The sequence below is a fragment of the Rhinoraja longicauda genome, chromosome 20, assembly GCF_053455715.1.
Source record: "Rhinoraja longicauda isolate Sanriku21f chromosome 20, sRhiLon1.1, whole genome shotgun sequence".
Lineage (NCBI taxonomy): Eukaryota > Metazoa > Chordata > Chondrichthyes > Rajiformes > Arhynchobatidae > Rhinoraja > Rhinoraja longicauda.
The window spans coordinates 17,388,041-17,410,510 of NC_135972.1; the positions used below are offsets into that span (position 1 = coordinate 17,388,041).

At 45.6% G+C, this 22,470-nt stretch overlaps 1 protein-coding gene across 13 annotated transcripts in view; it reads left to right on the forward strand.

Moving 5' to 3' along the window:
• LOC144603593 (F-actin-monooxygenase MICAL3-like) overlaps positions 1-22,470 on the forward strand; it is a 201,670-nt gene that overhangs the window by 172,004 nt on the left and 7,196 nt on the right. For 8 of the 13 annotated variants that reach the window (XM_078417027.1, XM_078417032.1, XM_078417037.1 and 5 more), the window contains 6 exons: positions 1,731-1,838; positions 3,734-3,827; positions 5,709-5,759; positions 10,227-10,376; positions 18,617-18,716; positions 20,479-20,552. In XM_078417027.1, the coding sequence (XP_078273153.1) occupies positions 1,731-1,838; positions 3,734-3,827; positions 5,709-5,759; positions 10,227-10,376; positions 18,617-18,716; positions 20,479-20,552 (577 nt within the window). The remainder of the gene's footprint in view (positions 1-1,730; positions 1,839-3,733; positions 3,828-5,708; positions 5,760-10,226; positions 10,377-18,616; positions 18,717-20,478; positions 20,553-22,470) is intronic. The other 5 variants (XM_078417030.1, XM_078417040.1, XM_078417036.1 and 2 more) reach the window with 4 other exon arrangements.

Here is a 22,470-nt window from a genome sequence, read left to right on the forward strand (position 1 = left end):
TGATTTGTACCCTGCATCCTGGCTACTGTTTGAACGCCTGTAAATAACCCCCACCCTTGCATTTTCTTAGGTCTACCCACAAGGATTCTACATCTTCTGATCATATGTCACCCCTTGCTGTGGATTGAATTTCATTCCTTACCAGCAGAACTACCCCCCCTCTCTCCGCTCTTCTGTTTTCCTCTCTCTGCTCTTGGAATTGATGGAACATATTCATTAAATGGAGACATTTTGTAGTGGCCTGGGAAACCGTGATTGATGTATAATGAGGTATTAGAAAGTACAGAGAATAAAATCCTTCCTATTCACCCACACAGTGCCATTGTAAATGGGAACTTGGAGGGTTAAGTGGATACAATTTTCCCGTTGCTCCCATTTTCAGGAATCATTCCGCTTCCCCTATTTTGAGCTGGTTCCCCTCGTTATCCGTGGTGGAGGAGATGAGTAATGGGGTATTTGAATATCCATGTGCAATTGATTCACAGTTCTCTTTGTGCGTAGAAAATTAAAGGTCATCTTACCGAGATTGGAAGAGTTGTAGTGTGCCCCTACTGTCATAGAGCTGTTGGCACAAAGCATTGAGGAAGTAACGAAAATAAGCCAAACAACCAACGTGTGGCAGCAAACTTTCATTGCCCATCCCTGCCTCATTGCCCAATCATAATGTGGAGAAACAGCTGATGAATCTACCCAAGTATTGCTGTTCATCATAATCAGAATAATCATAATCATAATCATACTTTATTAGCCAAGTATGTTTTGCAACATACGAGGAATTTCATTTGCCATACAGTCATCATAGCAATAAAAAGCAACAGAACACACAAAATACATTTTAACATGAACATCCACCACAGTGACTCCTCCACATTCCTCACTGTGAGGGAAGGCGAAAAAAAGTTCAATCTTCTCCCCTTTGTTCTCCCACGGTCGGGGGCCTCGAGCCTTCCGTTGACGGGGCAATCTTGACTCCCATAGTCGGCGTGTCGGGGCGATCGATCTCCTGCATCGGGGGGGGAATCTCAGCTCCGTCCCTGCGGTGGGGCTCAAAGTCAGTTTCGAGCGAGGCCGCCAGCTCCATGATGTTAGGGCGCGGAGCGACCGGAGATACGATCCAGAAAACAATCGCATCTCCGGCAAGGTAAGAGATTGAAAAAACGTTTCCCCCCGCCCACCCCCCACATAAACAAACCAGAGAACATTAACACAAACTTTTAAAACACACTAAAAATAACAAAAAGACGAAAAGACAGACAGACTGTTGGCGAGGCTGCCATCGCTGACAACGTCACCCGGTGAAACTGTACAATTAGATCTATGCTTTGATCTGTGCTTCGATCCCAATGCTTTGATTTGGTGTTCTTCAGCTTTTGCGAGTGAGATTTGATCAGTGTCCTGGTGGTTTTCTCTGTCTGTGGCCTCCTACAAGTAGATGCAGATTCTCTTTGTGTCTTCATGAATCCAGTAGTTTGCTCTGTCCTTGTGTGTCCTTCCAGTGAATTTGGTGGATTTGTTTTCTGTATACAACCCTGCAGTAGATTGAGTGGTGTGATGTAATAGTTACTGTAGGTCCTGCGGCACATCTTGTCTGAATGATCCTCTCCCCCTGTACCTATTACTGAGTGCAGTGCACCAGTCACGCCTGGTGTTTGTTCCTCGCTTCACTGGAAAGGACATTCACTCAGGACATTTTGCTAAGCAAAAATAAAGACTGGGCTCTCTTCTTTCAGAAACCCTACAGTGAAGAGGAGCTCAACTCCAAACTGACTCGGAGGGTGCAGAAGGCAGCTCGGAGACAAGCCAAGCAGGAAGAGCTGAAGAGGTTACACAGAGCACAGGTTGGCAACTGGGGGCTTGGTTCCATCAGTCTGACTAATGGGGAAGAAAGATTCTGTGCAGAAAGCAAAGCTAATGTCCCCAAATGAATGGGCAGATACAAAATCCTTCACTTCAAAGGATTCCTTCTCAGACCAGTCTACACCTTCATCTATCTTGTTTCCCTATTTCAGGAAACCAGCTATCGATTGGCATTTATAACATGCATAATTCCCTACATGCGCCTAAAATACAAACTTTACCCCACTCCCTATGTGGACGTGGACCACTGAAGGGGAAGAGGTGTTGGTGGAGGCTTAGAGCGTAACTACTTCGATGGCACACTGTCCTAGAGAGAAATGAGTTCTGCAATTCGCAGTTCTGGAGTGAGAAAGGAATGAACAGTGCTTTGCCTAGAAAGGATCATGTTCCAGCATACACTGCTCAGACGGAAGAAATGGTTTTCGTGGAACCCTGTCCTTGTGAGTTAACAGGATTTATAGTGCACTGCGCTGAGGAGATGGCAAACTCGGTGTCCTCCCTGGGGGATCTGATTTTCTGTTCTGAGGACAAACGGGTTTTATGGTAGACAGTCCTGTGTGATGGTGGGTTTTTAGTACACTTCCCTCATAGGGTAATAGGCACAGTCATAATCTGCCAAATGATGGCGTTACAATGTGTGCTTCATATGCGGAGAGGGCAATGAGTTCTATGCTACACGTCCCAAAGGGAACAATGAACACTAAAAAAAGGAGCTGGGGCGCCCTCAAGCCTGCCTGGCCAGTCAATATTGTCATGGCTGATCGACCCTGGCCACAGCTTCTCTGCTGTGCCAATCCCCAGAACCTTGGATCCCTCGATAGTTCAAATATTTATCTTTCTCCGCCTGTAATATTTCTAGTGATCTGGCCACCACCTCTCTCATGAGCAGATTCACTACCTTCGGACGTTTCCACACACCTTAGTTTTATTTTGTAGCCAAGAACAGCCCTTGTTCATGACTAGACCCAAGTGAAAACATTTCAACATCTAACCTATCAAACCTCCTTGTGATCTTATATGAATGAATAAGATCACCCCTCATTCTTCTAAACTTCAAGGAATACAGACCCAAACTATCCAATGTCTCTTGATAGGACAATACCCTCACCCCAAGAATTATCTTGGTGAATCGCCTTTGAACTGTTGAGAATGCAACTATTTTCATTTTAAGTAAGGGAACTAAAATCGTGCACAATATTCTAGGTGTGACCTCACAAATACCCTGTGCAACTGTAAAAACCCCTGACCAGATCCAAAATGTTACCGATCCATGTCCACCGGAAATGCTACCTGATCCGCTGAGTTACTCCAGCACTCGATAAAGGCCTCCAGCCGCGTTCCCAGTCCACAGCCTAGTGGCCCGTCGGGAATCCTGCACTGAGGGTTAGCAATTTCCACAGCACACTGCCTGAGAGGGTTATGGGTTGTTTCATCAGAACATAAGAAACAGGAACAGTGGTAAACCACGTGGCCTCTCGAGCCTGCTCCACCATTTATCGGGATCATGGTTGGTTTTCTCCCACTCTGCTACTTTCCTGTACTCTTGCCATATCACTTTATTCCCTTTGTTTCCAGAACTCTGCCTGTCTCTATTCTGAATCAATTCAATGACCAAGGGTAATGGGATTTAATGATGACCGTGAGAGGGGTAATAGGATTTAATATTCACCGTGTGAGGGATAATTAATTCTCATGTTCGCCATGAGAAGAGTAATAGGATCTATTGATCTCCTCCAGAGAGGTTCTTTGGTTCAGTGCCAGATGGGGGTAACAGATTGTGACTGCCTTCAGACACATTGCTCTCATCTCCCATGTGGGGTGAGGTTTCCACTGCACCACCATGTCGACTGACCTGAGTAAACTCCTGCTCTTACAGATCATTCAGCGGCAGCTGGAGCAGGTGGAGGAGAAGCAGCGGCAGCTGGAGGAGCGGGGAGTGGCCGTGGAGAAGGCTCTCCGGGGAGAAGCAGGTAACTCCACCACGTTTCCATCATGGCCACAGGGATGTCCAGTGGTAGTTTCCCCTGGAGGCCCAGCAAAGCTTGCGTCTGAGGGTGGGTTGCTGAGAAGGAGTGGCAGCCCCAATCTCTCCCTTTGTTGAGATAAACTGCTGAAGGCTGGTGCCTCGTATCAATTGTCCTTCCTCTGTACGTCTGCGTGTACTCCAACTTTGGTATTCCTGGGATCACCCACTCTGGGATTAATCGGTCTTTCCCAGATCACTCTCTCTGGGATTAATCTCAGTCCTGATGAGGATCACTCCATTATTTCCAAATTTAGTAACAGTCCTACTTTCAGAGGCATTTACAGACATGCCTTGGTTCACTTGCTCACTTGCTTACAAACCTTTCCACTGCCAGCTGCCTCATGAGTGAATGACAGGGTGAACTCTTCACTCTACAGGTAACATATGGGTCTTTTCAGAGTCATTCTCGCCATCTGGGGGGGGGGGGATGTTGGGTGAATGGTCATCCACTCTCCGACTCTGGGTCAGTCACAGACCTTTGCACTTCCTCCAGAAGTCGATCACTGTCCTTCTGGGATCATTGTGACTCATTCCATATGGGGGGGGGGCTCAATCATTTCTTTATCCCCGGTTCTCCTTCTCTCCCTCAGAGTGAATCACAGAACCACAGAATGTAGCCCATTCCAGTCCAGGTTCCCCTCACGCACCATCCTATCACCATCCCTTCATCAATTCTGGATCTAAATCCTGGAGCCAACAGCACTGTGGAAGCAGCCTCAGCAGAAGCACAGCAGTGGTCCCACTACCCTCAGCAGTGGTCCCACTATCGTCAGTGCTGCAAACTTCAGCAGCCGAGCGCTGAGTTTCAATCTCTTTGACCCATCCCTTGGGATCCGGTCCACCTGAGGTTCTGGTGGCTCCAGCTGCTCGGAGATCTTCACCAGCTGCTCGGAGATCTTCACCAGCCGTGCTTCAGAGCTCCCAAATACTGCAGAACCTCCCAGACCCGCTGCTAACAGTAACCTTGATCCCAGCACACTGGTTTCCTGACCAACTGGTGTCCAATATCCTCAAGCTGAGCAGTATGGTTTTCCTGTACAAGTGAGCAATATTTAACTTTTGTGGGGGGTTTTTTTGCTTGCTTTTTTTTCAAAATTCCTTTTCTTATTGGTTTTCCTGACCATCAGGTGAGCTGTACTCCACTGTCAGACAACCTACTGCATCTGCCTGAGCTCTCCTAACACTAACTGCATCTATTGCACTGATACCGGAGGAGGTTACACCTCCTTTGACCTCCTCGATGGTGCTGGAATAAGCCAAGCTGGGACTTGCTTGCAGCCCTGGACATTTGCTGGATGTTGAAGGGCACTTCCACAGCCATTCCTATCTGTCACTGTCGGCTCTCTTGTACATAGCCAACTCTCTGCCATTACCTCAGCAGTGGGAATTGGGTGTCTGAGAATCAGTAGGTTTCTGGGTGGGCCTGTCCTACTTTGTCAAACTGTCATTGACTGTTTCTATTGCTGCACAATTTCCATCTAATGAAGCTGCTCAAGAGGTTAGCCATTTCTCCATCAGAAGCAAGTGAGTGAACGGGTACTCAGTGAGCACCTGCAGCCGAGGGGCTTATCTGTCAACAAAACCACCATTGAATGTGAGCCCTCACATGAGGCACCCTGCACCAGAGTTGCAGTCCCACCAGGTGCACCTGGTGTGCATGGCAACACCTTGCAAGACTAGACTGCAACGTGCTACCTCATTCCCAGTGCAAGGTTCTCACCGAGGGTTTGGGTTGTGGTCACCTCTTGAGCAGCACCTGTGTGTGCATGATTTGTACTGTGTCTTGCCTGGCATTGTACAGTAACTCTTTCTAATCTTATTATAGACTATTGGGGAGAGTCTAGTTACAGTGAAATCCTCGACTTGCATCTGGGTGGTACGTATGGCTGTCGCTCTGCTTCATCACTCTTGCTAACCTTCACCTTTCTCTCTAATGCCTTCCTCTTCACTTGTATCCTTGACTGCACCCTCTTTTTAGTTTAGTGAGGTTCGAGTACCTGCCTCCCTGCCCCAGATCTTGCACAATCTCGTGTATGTATATTGGTGACCGTTCTCGCCTGATGGTGGGGGGGGGGGGTGGATGTCAAATTGAGAGTAGTGTTGGGCCAAGTGATCGAGCAGCGAGTTGCAAGAACGGCTTTGCTTCTAATCGAGTTACATGCTGACTAATTATAGGACTGGCCAAATTTTGTTTCCTGCCTTAGGAGGTGGAGGGGTGTGGGGACAGATGAATGGGAGTGATGGTTGGTTGGGGGGGAGGGTGAAGGGCGGCAGTGTGACAGAGGTGAGTGGTTAGGGGTGATGAATGAGAGTGGGGGAGGAGTGATGGATGGTAAATTGGCAAGATGTAGTGAAGACTAACAGTAATGAGGAAATAATGAGCAAACAGGACAGAGTCCAGTCCCACAGGAAATTGCTCCCACAGAGTTCCACTTCTGCAGAACATGATGCTCTGGTTTTAGTTGGGCGGGGGAATTTGATGCAGCGATGGGAAGAGGCACTTTTACGGAATTAACTGACAGAATTTTTTTTACTGAATCAACAAAGAAAAATAAGGTTGGGGGCTTCAACCTCTGGAGGGCAGGTGGGAGCTCCAGGATTCTACCCATGTGCCTGGGGGACGGAGGAGGGAGGTGGGGGGGGGTCCGAGCTGATCCAAGACCTCTGCATTGTGCAGGGTGTACAGGGTGGGACAAGGGTCAAGGCTGCCATAGTGCTAAGGGATTGTATGGTAAAGGGAACAGGTAGGTTCTGCTGCAGTCACACATGAGCTTTCAGCACAGTGACTGGTCTCCCTGGTCGCAGGTTGATGGATGTTATCGAGTGGCTGCAGAATGTAGAGGAAGGGTGGGTAAACAACCAGGAATTGTGGTTTGCTTTGGTATCAATGCGTTGGAGAATGAAAGCCCTGCTGATTGGCTCCGATGAGATAGAAAATGGCGGGAAAAAACAGGGTATGAAAGATGGTAACCTCCAGGTGCCTCCCTGTGCCGCACTCTAATGGGTGTAGGAATAGGGGGGCATTGATCGCAAGGCTGCAGGGCTAAGGGTTCCTGGGGCATTAGGATCAAGTTTGGCTAAAGTGAGGCTTGGGCAGGCCAGGTAGTTGTATTGGTTATAGAACCAATCACAGCTGTGAACGGAATGATGTGTTAGAAGGTTTATGTAATAAGGGATGGAGCTGAAGTAAAGGGGTGGACATTTCCCATCATGTTCTGCTGACTTCCACACTGTCCAAAGGAAATTGAAGAGCAAATTTGTGGGCATATGACTGGTGTGAAAGCGCTGGAGCAGCTCCAGTGGGAGATTTCAATTACTCTCATGGTAACTGGAATATAGTCAGTATGAAAAATATAAAGGGTGCAGAATTACCAAAAGATGCATTAGGGATAACTTTTTTTAGCCAGTACTGTATGTAGCGAGCCCAACAAAAGGATGGGGTTTTGCCATTCTGGATTTATATTCACTGAATGAAGATGACCAGGGGCAAGGAATGTCAGGGAGAGAGCAGAGATCTTAAGTCGGATTTAGCATTGTTCAGGGAAGCAATGGAGAGAAATAGGAATAACGTTTTTTAATCGAGCATGCCAAAAAGTGATAGCAAGTCAAACATAACTCAGTCTCGGAGCCACTCATCAAAAAGATTCAAGGGCTTCAGGGGTTTAGCATTTTTGAAGCTGATAAATCAACAGATCCAAATGAAATGCAGCTCAGACTAGTAAAAAAAACAAAAGGGGGAGATGGTAGAGGTTCTGGATACAAATGTTTGATATACTAAGAACGGATGCAGAAAAAAATTGCAAGGATATTGCCAGGGTGATTAAGGTACCAAGATTATTTTTCTCATTTGAAGAGGTTTTATTTGGAAATATAGTGTGGAACTCGGCCCTGAGTCCATGCCGGCAATTGATCACCTGCACATTTGTTCTATATTATCCCACTTTTGCTTCCAACACACTAAGGGCAATTTACAGAATCCAATTAACCTACAAACCTGCATGTCTTTGGGATGTAAGAAGAAACGCAGGGGAAACCCACGCGGTAAGAGGGAGAACTTGCAAACTCCAAACAGACAGCACCCGAGGTCAGGATCGAACCCAGATCTCTGGCACTGTGAGCCAGCAGCTCTACTACTGTGCCAGACATGAAGGACTTTGTAGGGAGAGGTTGGGCAGGCTAGGAGCATTCCACCCTGTTTGACAAAGCTTTCAATGTAACCCTACTGGTCAAAACAGCCAAAGACCTTGGGATCCAAGGGTGAGAGGCAAACTAGATCCAGTACCAGCTCAGTGTCAGGAAGCAAACAATAATGGTTGATGAGTGTTTGAGACGAGAGGCAGTTAGCAGTGGGGTTTCTCAGTACTTAGAACTTGATCCCTTGCTTTTTCCCATTGCATCATCAATGATTTAGACTTAAATGTAGAGAGCATGACAACAAATGGCAGGATATTGATGTGGAGAAAGAAATAAATCTTGACATGTATGTGCACAAGTACTTAATGGTGGCAGGGTGATGAGGTGATGAAAAAGGTCTACAGGATGCTTAGTTCTATTGACTGAAGCACAGAATGAAAGATAGGAATACCGAGAGGGAAGACTCCTGTGCCATAAATGTATGGAGTCTACGAATATAGACAGACATAATGAGTGTGATGGAGAGAGGCAGTTATTGATGGGAGAGGCAGGAGTCGAGATGTGATGGGGAAAGGCAAAGGTTGATGGGGAGACAGGAGTTGTGAATGAATGAGATGGCGGATGTGATGGAGGAGTCAGGGCTGTATGGGACAGTGGAGGTTCTGATTTGGGGCAAACAAGGATGTGAGAGGAAGCGATGGAGAGGGCTGTGATGGTGGAGGCAGAGGGAAGATGGGGGAGTTGGAAGTTGATGTATGTAATGGGGAAGTGGCACACTGCAGTTATTTTTACCTGATCTTTCTGTTTCATCACAGGAGCCTGAATATTTAGACTTTGGAGCACTAATATTAAGATTAGTGAGTGGACTGTAGGTTTCACACTCACTTCTGTTGTTAGCTATCGCTGTGTACATCTCTGCATGAATTTAACCGTATGTCTGGCTTGGTCTCCTGCTCCCCATCATTGGCTGCGGAAACTTGCACAAGTCTGTATATTGGCAATCGGCCTCAGCTGTGATAGTCCCCACCGTTCAATAGCTAAACTGCACCCGTTCTTTGAGCTTGACGCATTACCGTAAGTTAATGGTGCACAGCTAGAGTTTGAATCTACAAATCAGAGGATGAGAGCAGAAGGTGTCAGTGATGGCCAGTGTGATGTGAAAATCGCAGCTTGCTGATTGCTCCACTCTCTGTCAACCAGGTTAGCTGGCACGTTGATGATAGCCCACTGCTAGAGGAGACCGTTCCTGTTAATGGGCTGACATGTGCTTAGAGGGGACAGTCACTGATAGAAATCTAGCTGCTTGTTTGCTGTTGGTTTTAAATGTAGGCTGGTTTGATTGCATGCTCTTTATGTAATTCAAATGTTTTCTTCACTAACAATGAACTGTTTGCTCTCCTCTTCCATCACCTACCAGTCTCCCTTTGACTTCCGGTTTGTAGCAACACTTGTTGAGCAGACTGTCCTAACAACATTGGTTGGGTTTAAGCATGGGCACTGATTGATGTTCACTTGATGGATGCATGATTGTGGAATTTGATTTTCTAACTCCGCATCATACTAGGTTTTACAGAGGTCAAGCAGTCTGCTGCCAAAATGGCTTAGCTAGAGCACAAACTCCAACCAAGGAAACTACTATTATAAACCAGCCGTTGTGCCACAGAATAACACTGGGAGGGCAGTGAGTGAAAGAGGCAAAGCACTCCACATCTGAGCTCCACACGGGCAGTCCTGCCAGCGACATATCTTTCCCACACCCATTATAATCCTCGTTCATCTTCTCACCCATCCTCCTCTAATCTCTCTGCCACACTAAGTGTGACTTTCTGCCTCAATTCACTCTCTGCTCACATTTCTTCCTCGCCCTTTTGTGCACTCATGCCTTTTCTCTTTCAAGCTGTGCTTCCCAATTCCCTCCCCTTTTGTGCTTCTGCCCCGCTCTCCATCCTTGCTCTGGTTCACACCCCGGCTCTGCCTCTCTCCCTCCTTCTGCCCCACTCTCCATTCAGTGAGAACATTTGCTTGAGATTTTTGAAAGTTGGAGGCTGCTTGTTATGGAGGGGTACCGTGGTCTTTGATTGTCTAACCCTGGATTGCATGAGTGAGATATGCCATTAGTACCTGGATTGCTGCAGGCACTTGCACTGTCTCATCCTGTTCTTATTTTCCTTCATTTCTTTCTGTTTGTTTCCTGCCCCCTCATTATTAGAATCTTTTCTTTGCCCTCTTCTTCTCTCCCTCTCACACTCTGCTCCTCTGCTTTGCTTTTCTTTTACTTCTCTTGTTGAAGTTGAGGCCCTTGTTGGAGCTCCGCGGCGAAGACCTCTTTCCTTCTGCCACTGCTGTACCCACGACAGAGGTAATGTAAACCAAGCCCTCAGAGGGTCACCTTAACAACACTGGGGTTCTCAAACCCTGAGGCTCAGTACAGTTCCCTTGGACACCTGGTCAAGTGTAAATTGTGATCAAAAAACGCACCCGCTGCAGGACCAGCTTCAGGGAGCCGGAGGTAAGAACGGACAGAGAGCTGGAGCCGTCAGGAAGTTGAGGAAACCGGCGGCCTCAAACTAGTGGGGCAGAGATAGAAGTGAATGGCACAGTCCCCCCGACGGATGGGTTGGGCCCATGGGACGCACCACAGTGGTAGATGGTTTAGCTATCCCCCCATTTGGCAAGGTGCAGGATGGTGGTCAGTAGGGACAGCGTGAGTGTGGAGTGCCATGTCCCATCCCCACAACAGATGCTGCTGCCAGGCTGCTCTTTCCCCCACCTGTAGACCTCAGGCCTGGGAATCCCCGACTGACATGGACCTCAGAGCGAGCAGCAAAGTTCAAAGCAAAGCCCCGTTAGATTAAGGCAGATCAATGGATGAAAATGCTCTCTTAGCTTTGGGGTGATCCTCGGCTAACAAGATATAGCTCTCCACCCGTCACCACCCCGACCCTGGCCCCCATCTCACCGTTCAACCCCATCCCTTGATCACAGGCTCCAATCACCAACCACCAAACCCTACACTTGGCTCAGCCTTTGCCCCAGCACTAATCCCCCTCACACTATTCCATGATGCCACTCCTTCATCCTGCTACTCCTCCCCACCCTTCTACCTCACTCTACCTTGCCACCCAACCACAGCATGCAGGCACACACTTGGCCTGAACCTTCAGTCACAACATCCATTCTCTGTGTATGACCCCCCCCCCCCCCCTCAGTTTCCTGGCTTTTTCTTCCCATCATTTGCCTTTTCTTCCCATGGCCTACTTTCTCCTCATTTCCCAATTCCCCCAATCAATTTTCCTTAGTGAATGAAAGGTTTCTTACTTGTCACGTGTTTTCTCTCTCTCTCTCTCTCTCTCTCTCTCTCTCTCCCATATTCTCCCCATCTCCCACTTCCCCATTTCCCAAACAGTTCCCCCAGCACTGTACAGTACATAATAGCGCAATTAATGTTGACACACAGATCCAGAGTGGCGACGATCCTCCTTTCTGACCCACGTAATTTAGCGGTTAACTACCTGAGGACTCATGCATCCATCACCATATCCTGTAATAACAAACCATTGAATTGGAAGATCAGCCTAATCTCTGCAGGATGAAAACTCAGTCAGCATTCTCCCGGGAAAGTAATGGCTGAAGAACAGATTAGGATCATTCCCAATGGCAACTCCGTCGCGCCATCCTGGGTCAGAAAAAGACCGAGGGCCCTGGAGAGTGAGTGAGGCAGTGTGACATTAGTTTTAATTGGGCCGCTGTGGCACCATGGGTCTAAAGGCATAGAGACTCAACCACGTCCCGCACTGAGGCGAGAAGCTGGGCAATAAATCAGAAAGAATTGTGACGGGGTGGTTTCCTGATGCCACCAAGGATCTCACTTCACTGTGAGTGCCCGCTGGGGCTGGGAAGGAGTGAGAGTCTTGCCGGTGCAGAAAATTGGGTTGTGGCATAGACCAGAGCGTAATAGCTGTTCCCTGGGACTTTACTCTGCCTCTGCCTGCTTGCAGTGACTCACTCCATTCCACCCGCAGTAATCTCCACCTGGACTGACTTCTCATCTCAATGACTGGGCTTTATTTTCCTGTACCCTGCTTTTCTTTTCTGTTCTGCAAACACCCGTTTTGTTGAATGGCCTGAGATTTTCCCTTGGCTGAGAAACCTTCCATTCACTGAGGCACCATACCTCCAAACCTTGGTCAGCTGACATCTTGAGTTTTACCTGTAAAATGTGAAGTCTGGAGTCAGGGTCATCCATAATGGTGAACAAGATTCAACCTGGGGCAGGGCCGAGGAAGCAAGAGGACTGGGGATTGCAGTCAGTGGTTCTACGCGTTAAGTACATAGGTTGCCAAAATACAAAGATGTGGGCATGATTTACTCCCAAGAGTAATTCCCACTGCACATTAGATGATACAAGTACGCTATAGAAAGGTAGATTCAAGGAACTGCAGATGCTGGAATCTTGCTGAGAACACACAAGTGCTGGAGGACCTCAGCAGGTCAAGCAGGATCTCTGGAGGACAGGGATAGGCGACATTTTGGGACACGTCAGTAGAAGGATTCTGATCCTAAACGTCACCTATCCATGTCCTCCAGAAATGTTGCCTGACCCGCTGAGTTACTCCAACACTTTGTGTTCTACTGTGTTAGAAGATGGTTTCAAGTAGATCTGTGGCCTTTGAGGCCATTAAATTAATCAGCACTAATTAAGCAAGTGTTCACATACAGCAAGCGTGTAATTGTTGCACATTGGATAAGTACTGTAGGTTGCCAATGCTTCCCTGTTTACCATGCACACTCAGAAGTAGCAGCATTCTCTGATGCTCTCAGGTCGGTTGTGTGTTGCCCATTCAGTCCAAACGGGTAAGAGGCAACTTTTGTTCATTGTTCAAATTAAGTGAATGCTAGTCAGTCACAAATCTAGCAGAGTGTGTATGTGAACTGTCCCTTTGAACTTGCAAGAAAGGAATAAATCAAGGGTGAGTTTCAAGCAAAATCTGCAAGTACGGGTAGGAACACCAACCAATCGAATCCACATAATTGGGAGACGGTTTAAGCATTTACCTTGAATTTCTTCCGGCTGAAAAACATTTCTTATCCTGTACAACTGTCCCCCCCCCCCCCCCTCCCCTAGAAAATGGATTAGCAATAAACACGTGCATCAGTTGGCACCGCACTGAAAAATGATTCCTTTACTCTCATCAATCCCACCACGGACCCCTCCTTCCCTCCCCCCCCCTCATTCAATTATCGTCCTTCTGCCCATTCATTTGGACTTCACCCCTTCCACTTTCCCATCTCAGAGCTTTCCACAAGGACAAGAGCAGTAACAATTTTGTTCCTATCATGTCTTGATATTACCAACCAATTGTTCGAAGACATCATAGGTTAAGTCTCACAAAAATCAATCATCCTTTTTTGAACAAATTAACATCACAACTTCCTAGTGTTATAAACCAATAAAATACCATCCATTGAAGAGGCCTATTACAAGCCTGTCATTGTATTAATTTAACGTTACAGGACTTCTGTGTAATAAACTGCTACCACCGACCAACCATTATGTCAAGATAGTGTAAGAAAATAACTGCAGATGCTGGTACAAATCGAAGGTATTTATTCACAAAATGCTGGAGTAAGCAGGTCAGGCAGCATCTCAGGAGAGAAGGAATGGGTGACGTTTCGGGTCGAGACCCTTCTTCAGACCATTCAAGCTATCATTACAAACCAGCCAGTGTTTCAATCTAGTATTACAAGCTTGCCATTGTAACACGCTGATACGGTAAAGTTTCCACACAACAAATTGGCACTGCAGATCAACCAATAAATCAGGCTAAAACTGCAGGCCAGTCGTTGGTGTGAAGCTAACAATGTAAACCTCACAATTTAATCAACTAATATTACAGGCCTTCCATTTTTACAAACTGACAATACAAACCCCTTTTTGTAATAAACCAATATAACAGACCAATCATTATATGAAACTAACTAAGATCACATTCCAATTAAAACAACATTGCGATCTTTCCATTGTAACAAACTGACAAGGCAGACACACCCAAGGAACCAATATCACAGACTGACCACTCTGTTAAACCAAAATCAAACTTTAGATTTAAAGAAATTGATATTAAGAACCTCTCATTATGGAGACCAATGTCACAACTGTAGTAAATCAACATTCCAGACCTTCCTTTGTACAAAATGATACTACAGATATCCTATTGCAATAGGATTGTAATAAGACTTCACCTGGTAACCCATTAGCCTTGCAATTTGTGGGATATGAGTTGTTTGCTACTCCAACTCCACGAGTCTTTGAAGCCTGAGGCTTTATGCCAAATGTAGGCTATGTCACAGCTCCCTACTCCGGAACAATGTCACAGGGTAAAGCACAGCAGTGCCTAGTGCATGGTGGAAGGGATGATCAGCAAGTGGGGTAAGAAAGAATGTTCAACGTTGAATCTCTAATCCACATCCAAGAACCATTATTTGCTTTGTTTCATCTCCACATTCAGGCTAGAGGACACACAGACTGTGCTCAGGAAAGGGGTTGTGTGGAATTGTGGGCACTACTGAGTTTCCATGAATGTCATCAGAATGAAAGTGTGCATATGCAGTGCATGTGATAATGTGTCTTAATGTGTAAGTGTCTCTAAGATTGTTGTGAATGGGTGCACGCTTGAGTTTAAAATTGCATGGGATGTCTCAGAATATGATGACTGTAACAGAAAACGTTTACGTACGAGTAATATGTGCATGATACATAATGCCTGAAAACGTTCATAAGTCACTATGAAGAGTAGCGTACCTGATAGAGACTTACAGGTTAGAATGAAATGAAAATATTTTGTAGTTTATGTAATCAATTGCAGATACCCAGCCAGGTGAGTTACAGGCTGCAACATTACCCAAAGAATTTGCGATTTATATATTAAATAAAAGATGGTTGGGAGCGAGTTGCAGGCTCTATCAATAAATATTGGGAGGTTTACAGGTAGAATATCACATACTTGGAAATAAGTTCAATGCCAGTCTAATTGAGAGATTTTCAGTGTTCCGGTGTGGAATATTTACATCTAAGTGGTGAGTTACAGATTTGAATGTATTCAGTGGGTTTTGAATATTAGAAAACCTGGAGTGAGTTATAGGCTGAAAACTAATCTATAGATAAGGGGACGAAGAAGAAGTCTGAAGAAGGGTCTCGACCCGAAACGTCACCCATTCCTTCTCTCCTGAGATGCTGCCTGACCTGCTGAGTTACTCCAGCATTTTGTGTGATATAGATATTGGGAGTTCGTTTATAGAATAGCAATTACCAAGAAGCAAGTTATAGGCTAAAATATGAACAACAGTAATGGGGATGCACAGAATATGTAGAATGCCAGATGTTGAAAGTAAGTTACTGAGTGGAATCTAATTGAGAGATCTTTGGAGTTTACTTATGGAATAATAGATGCCTGAAGATTGAGTTTGAGTACAGAATCCAAGCAATAATTACTGGATACTTCAAAATTATTTACTGCTAAATAAGAGTTTAATTATAAAATCTAATCAATAGATGTTGAGAATCAAATGGGGATTCCAAGGAAAAATCTATAATCTTACTGAGAACTGAAGGATTTGTAAGCAGAATCAGTAATAACGGAACAAACTTGAGTTTAGATGACAAATATTTGTTGTTTATATCTTGATTAACATTGAGCTGGGAATTGGTTTTATTGTTTAAATAAGCTAAAAAGCTATTCAATTGGTTTGGGGTAGTTGAAGTCAGTTATGTGCAGATTCTAACTGGATTTTTGGAGCATTATAATCAAAGTAATATGTTGAAATATTCAAATATTTAATACATTTTTAAAAAATATTTGAAATACTCTGCAGATAATGCACTATCTGTGAACCGAGAGATCGAGTCAGTGTTTCAGACCAATGGAACTGGGAAAAGTTAGAAACAGAATGCATCTTGTTGTTCGGAGAGTGGGGGGGTTTCGGATCGAATGGAGACCGGGAGAGACTAAATAACACGAGTGTCGGTGGTGCCTGTTGAGAGAGGTTGGTGAAGGTGTGCTTGGATGAGACACAAGTAAGAGGTGAAGAAAGAAATTTGAAATACCAGAAGAGATGAGAGGAATAAAAGATTGTGAGACACAGGAATGGAATGTGTAGGAAGGAACTGCAGATGCAAGTTTAAACTGAAGATAGATACAAAAAGCTGGAGGAACTCAGTGGCTCAGACAGCATCTCTGGAGAAAAGGAAAAGGTGACGTTTCGGGTCGAGACCCTTCTTCAGAATGGAATGTCTGAAACTGTTGGCTTTATTGTTGAGCTGAGGGCTGTATTGAGCCCAAACAGAAGATGAGGTGCTGCTCCTCCAGCTAATAGCAGCCAGTAGCAGAAGGATCGGGGTGAGGGTACATAGAATATCAGACACCTTGAAAAGACTTAGTCTGGAATCTAATCAAATTTCTGTGCTCGGAGGTCTGTGACCAGTAATGTACCCCAGGAATCAGCTCGAGGAACCTTACAGTTTGTTGTTTGTGGTAATGATCTCGATGTGAGCCAGGGTGGAGAGCATTAGAAAGTTCACAGATGACAAGGACATCACTGTTGTTGTTGATAGTGTTCTGCCGCAGAACTATATTGATGAACTGGTAAAATGCATAGAGGAATGGCAGATAGAATTTTATGCGAAAAATGTGACAGGATGCATTTTGGGAGAACTAACAAGGCCAGAATAAACATGATGAATGGCAGACCTCAAGGGATCAGAGTGACTTTGGTGTCCAAGGACCCTGAAGCCCCCCAAGTTGGTAAGGTGGGTAAAAAGGCAAATGGGATGTTTTGCCTCCATTCACTGGGGCACATAATATAAGATCAGGGAACTATATACAGCAATGGAAAGGCCATACCTGAAGTACTATGTGCAGTTCTGGTCACCACACAGTAGGAAGGGTATCATTGGACTGGAAGGTGTGTAGAGGAGATTCTCCAGGATGTTGCTGGGCATGGAGCGGTCCAGTTATGAGGAGAGGCTGGGTTTGTTTTCCTTTGAGCAGACATGGCCGAGGGGCATTAAGGTAAACAAAATCCTGAGGGCAGAGACGAGACAGGGCAAACGATGAAAGACTTATTTTTAGCAGGAATGTCTATAATCAAAGAGCATGAGTTTGAGGCAAAGATTAGGAGATGTGTGGAGGTAATGTTTCACTCGGGAGGTACACTCACAACTTTTAATATATATTTAAATAAACGCTTTAAATGCTATTGCATTGAAGATTAAGGGTCGAGTACTGGAAAATGGGATTAGCACAGATATGTAGTTCATGGTCAGATGGATGCAGTGGGCTAATGGGCCTGGTTCTGTGCTGTATGACTATGACAAGGTATCGAAAGTTCATATATAGAATGCCTTGAAGTAATGTGTGATTTTGGAAATAAATATGTTGAAGGCAGCTATCTTGGGACAAAATTTGAGGCTGAAATCATAAGATTTGAGCAGTTTATACAAGGGGTAGTGCATGTTACCAGCTAGTATTTTACTGAGAAACTTGGATTCATAACTAAAGTGCCATTTTCATAGGAACCTCCTATTAAAGGTACACGGTTAATGAAATGCTTATCTCCATCCTTCCACTCACAACCACCCCACATACTACAGAGTGTAAGCATCCCCTGAAACTCTGATCCCTGCTTTATCCTGCAATCCCTCCTCCCCCACATCCAAACCCGATGATTCCATGTACCCCACCCCAGTTTATGTCTTGGCCTCCAGTCCCTCCACACCATACCAGGATCAGTGCAACTCTAGGCCTGTGTCCTATCATCTACCTACTGGTTACAACTGGATTTTAACGTGGAGAGACACCAGTATTTCTAGGCCAATATTGGAATGAGTTACAATCCAGAGACCAAAGAAAAGATTTTGGGGTTTAAAATAAATTAACAGATTGTCCAGATCGACTCTGGGCATGAACCACGTCTTTTTCTTTTAAGTTTACACATGGAATGGGGGAGTTGGGAGTGAGTTACTGGTTAGCATCTAATCAAGACATTCAGATGATCTATGTTCAGGATAACATCTAACTGGAAGTGAGTGCTAGGCTGGGATATAGTTGAGTACTTTGGACATTTTATACATTTTTATTTCAAGTTAAATTAGGGGACACTGATAGTTAATGCAACAAGCTAATTTTTTTTTTGAGACAAGAAATTGCAGATTGTGGAATCTTGTGCAAAACATAAAGTACTGGAGTCAGCGGGTCGGACAGCATCTGTGGAGAGAATGGATAGGTGACGTTTCAGGTCAGGACTGAATGTCAGAATCAGGCTGATTTTTATGCTAGTTTAAAGTTAATTGCTGTATAGTCTGCAACTAGTTTGATGACCCCTATGGACTGACTGATCTAGGACTAGGTTAAGTCAGTGTGTTGCCCAATGGTTTGAAGTGCTGGGGTAGTGCCATGTTGAAATGATCCGCTCCAGCTGTGTGTGTACTTACAAGAGACTGAATGACAGAGCTTTCTTCATGTTGGTGAGTGGCCCGTTGCCTCCTGTCTCATGCATGGCAAGCCTTGTTGTGGTCTTTGATTGTGATGTGCTCTCTGGCAGGAATGGGAAAGAAAGATGACCCTCGCCTGATGCAGGAATGGTTTAAGCTGGTGCAGGAGAAGAACCGCTTGGTACGCTACGAGTCAGAGCTGATGATCTTGTAAGTAGCAAGAGTTATTTCTCACTACCTGATCCATTATTCATTTCTTTCCCTCTGGCGAGGAGCTTGAGATTGGGACCAAATGTACTGTTGAGATGGACTGTTTCTGCACAGTTCTGTGCTGCACCGTGATCCTGAATTTCAGCCAACACTCCTCAATAAGGATCAAATTTCCCACATCTGGCAATTCTGCTCTTCTATTGATAACCTACTGACCTGAACCAAGCTACAAAAAAGTATTCAAATCAAACTAAATCATTTTAAATGACAATTTTTCGTGTTGGTGTAGATAAAAGCTTTTGTTTGTGTGCTATCCAATTAAATCAGATAATACTGCACAAGAATACAATCAAGCCCCACACAAGTACAAAAGGTAGACCAAAGAATAAAAATTACCAGAGTGCAGAATATAGTTTTCAGCATTGTAGCATAACCATTCCAGAGAAAAACTCCAATGTCCTCAATTGGAAGATTGATACTCTACCCGAGCATGTGGGAGAACCATTCAGAAGACTCACAACAGAAGCAAAGAAGCTGTTCCTGAGTCTGGTGGTACATGCTTTCAAGCTTTTGTATCTTTCTGTCCAACGGGAGCTGGGAGAAGAGAGAATGACCAGGGAGAGAAAGGTTGGTGGACTGTGTTGGCTGCCCGCCCAACAGTATTCCAGGCACCCACAGCCTCGCAGGTCTGAGTTTTTAAAAATATGTGCCTCATATATCACCTTTAAACTTTGCTGCTCTCACCTTAAAGCTATGTCCTCTAGTCTTTGACATTTCCACTCTCAGCAATAGGTTCTGACCAAATTGCCACTCGTTTTATATACTTCTATCAGCCCCTGACTCTTCAGAGAAAACCAAACAAGTTTGCCCAACCTCTCCTTATAACTAATACCCTCTAATCCAAGCAGCATTCTGGTAAACCTCTTCTGCACCTTCTCCAAAGTCTCTACGACCTTCCTGCAATGGGGTGACCAGAAGTGCACACAAAACCCGAAATGCCACCTAACCAAAGTCCTATAAAGCTGCAACATGACTTCTTAAATCTTATACTCAATGCCCCAACCGATGTAGACAAGCATACCACACACCTTCTTTACCCCTCCATCTACTTGTGTTGCCTTTTTTAAGGAGCTGTGGACTTGGACCCCAAGATCCTTCTATGCATCGATGCTGTTAAGGGTTTTGCCATTAACTTTCCCTTAGCATTTGACCTCCCAAAGTGCAACACCACACACTTGTTCAGATTAAACTCCCTCTATCATTTCTCCCAGGGTGGAAATGCTATCCATACTACCCATTCCTGTAGCTTATCCATAACCTGCTGTATACGTTGACGACCTGTCTGCAACTCCACCAGTTTTCATGTCTGCAAACTTACTAACCAACCTATCTACATTTATATCCAAGTTGTTTATGTGTATCACAAACAACAGAAGTCCCAGCACAGTTCCCTGCAAAACTCCACTGACCACAGATCTCCAGCCAGAATAACAGCCTTCCACCATGAGTAAGCCAGTTCTGAATCCAAAGTCACTGTAGACTCCATACATCTTAATCTGCTGGACCAACCTACCATACGGGTCTTTATCAAATGCCTTTTTATAAACTCCATGCTGACAATACCCACTCCCCTACCCTCAATGATCACCCTTGTCCACCTCCTCAAAAAACTCATCAAATCCAGCCCGTAGCCTCACTGGGTAGGATTGAATATCTCCTGGAGAGATGCAAAGTGATGAACTGTGTTTGTTTCCTGATGTAGTGCCCGTGAGCTGGAGCTGGAAGATTGCCAGAGCAGGTTACAGCAGGAGCTCCGGGAACGCATGGCCATTGACGGTATGTGGCACCCGTGCCTATTCTCTGTCGGCTCTCTGATCGAGTTTCCACAAAAGAACTGGTAGGGATCTGCAGATCCAAATGAGGCATTTGGACATTTCCTCATCCAGACGTGATCTGAAAGGGGCAGTGAGATAAATGTTGCCAACATTGCTCTTCAAGCACAAGGATGGAACGTGGATGGGGTTTTATTTATTCATATTTTGGAATCTAGGTATCATTGGCAAGGCCAGCATTTATTGTCCATTTCCGATTCTGAAGAAGAGTCTCGACCCGAAACGTCACCCATTCCTTCTCTCCATAGATGCTGCCTGTCCTGCTGAGTTACTCCAGCGTTTTGTGTCTCTCTCCAATTCCCCTCGAGCAGACGGCAAAGACTCTGGTGGATATTAGGGCCCCCACCTAGGGATCGCTGCAACGTTTAATCTGTGGGCCGTGGCAAGACAGCAGTGCTCGCCACAACGCAGATAAACCCGGGAGCTTCTGTCAGCGTGTTGCTGCCGGCAGCTCACCAAGGCGGCACGGTAGCGCAGCGGTAGAGTTGCTGCTTTACAGCGAATGCAGCGCCGGAGACTCAGGTTCGATCCTGACTACGGGTGCTGCACTGTAAGGAGTTTGTACGTTCTCCCCGTGACCTGCGTGGGTTTTCTCCGTGATCTTCGGTTTCCTCCCACACTCCAAAGACGTACAGGTATGTAGGTTAATTGGCTGGGTAAAATGTTTTTTGTTTTTTTTTTAATTTTAAATTGTCCCTAGTGGGTGTAGGATAGTGTTAATGTATGGGGATCGCTGGGCGGCACGGACTTGGAGGGCAGAAAAGGCCTGTTTCCGGCTGTATATATATGATATGATATGATATGTCCACAAGCCTCACACCAAACACTCCACCCTGAGGTCCATCATGGCCAGATATTCCCAGAGGCCGAGAGAACTAGGACACTGTCGTCTCTCTGGCTGCCAGGAACACATAGAGGGGAAGAGCAAGCTGCCTCTTACTTACCATCCACCTCACAACCACCTGCCCCACATGCAGAGACTTGATCCCCCACTGGGACCGACAGCCACTCAAAAAAACACCCACAACTGGGGTGGAAGCAAATCATTCCTTAACCTCAAAAAAACGACCTAAGAAGAAGGTATAATAAGAAAATAACTGCAGATGCTGGTACAAATCAAAGGTATTTATTCACAAAATGCTGGAGTAATTCAGCAGGTCAGGCAGCATCTCAGGAGAGAAGGAATGGGTGACGTTTCGGGTCGGACCCTTCATATCATATCATATCATATACATACAGCCGGAAACAGGCCTTTTCGGCCCTCCAAGTCCGTGCCGCCCAGTGATCCCCGTACATTAACACTATCCTACACCCACTAGGGACAATTTTTACATTTTACCCAGCCAATTAACCTACATACCTGTACGTCTTTGGAGTGTGGGAGGAAACCGAAGATCTCGGAGAAAACCCACGCAGGTCACGGGGAGAACGTACAAACTCCTTACAGTGCAGCACCCGTAGTCAGGATCGAACCTGAGTCTCCGGCGCTGCATTCGCTGTAAAGCAGCAACTCTACCGCTGCGCTACCGTGCCTACAAAGGAAGGATATAGGTGGAGACAGGAAGATGGAGGGAGATCTGGGAAGGGGCAGGGGAAGAGAGGGACAGAGGAACTATCTAAAGTTGGAGAAGTCGATGTTCATACCGCTGGGCTGCATGCTGCCCAGGCAAAATATGAGGTGCTGTTCCTCCAATTTCCGGTGGGCCTCACTATGGGACTGGAGGAGGCCCATGACGGAAAGGTCAGACTGGGAATGGGAGGGGGAGTGGTACCTAAGAAGAAGGTAGTCAGCTGTAACAATCAGTATCCACCTTCAATCTAGATCTCTGTTTCCCCAGTATCCACCTCGATCTCAAGGTATC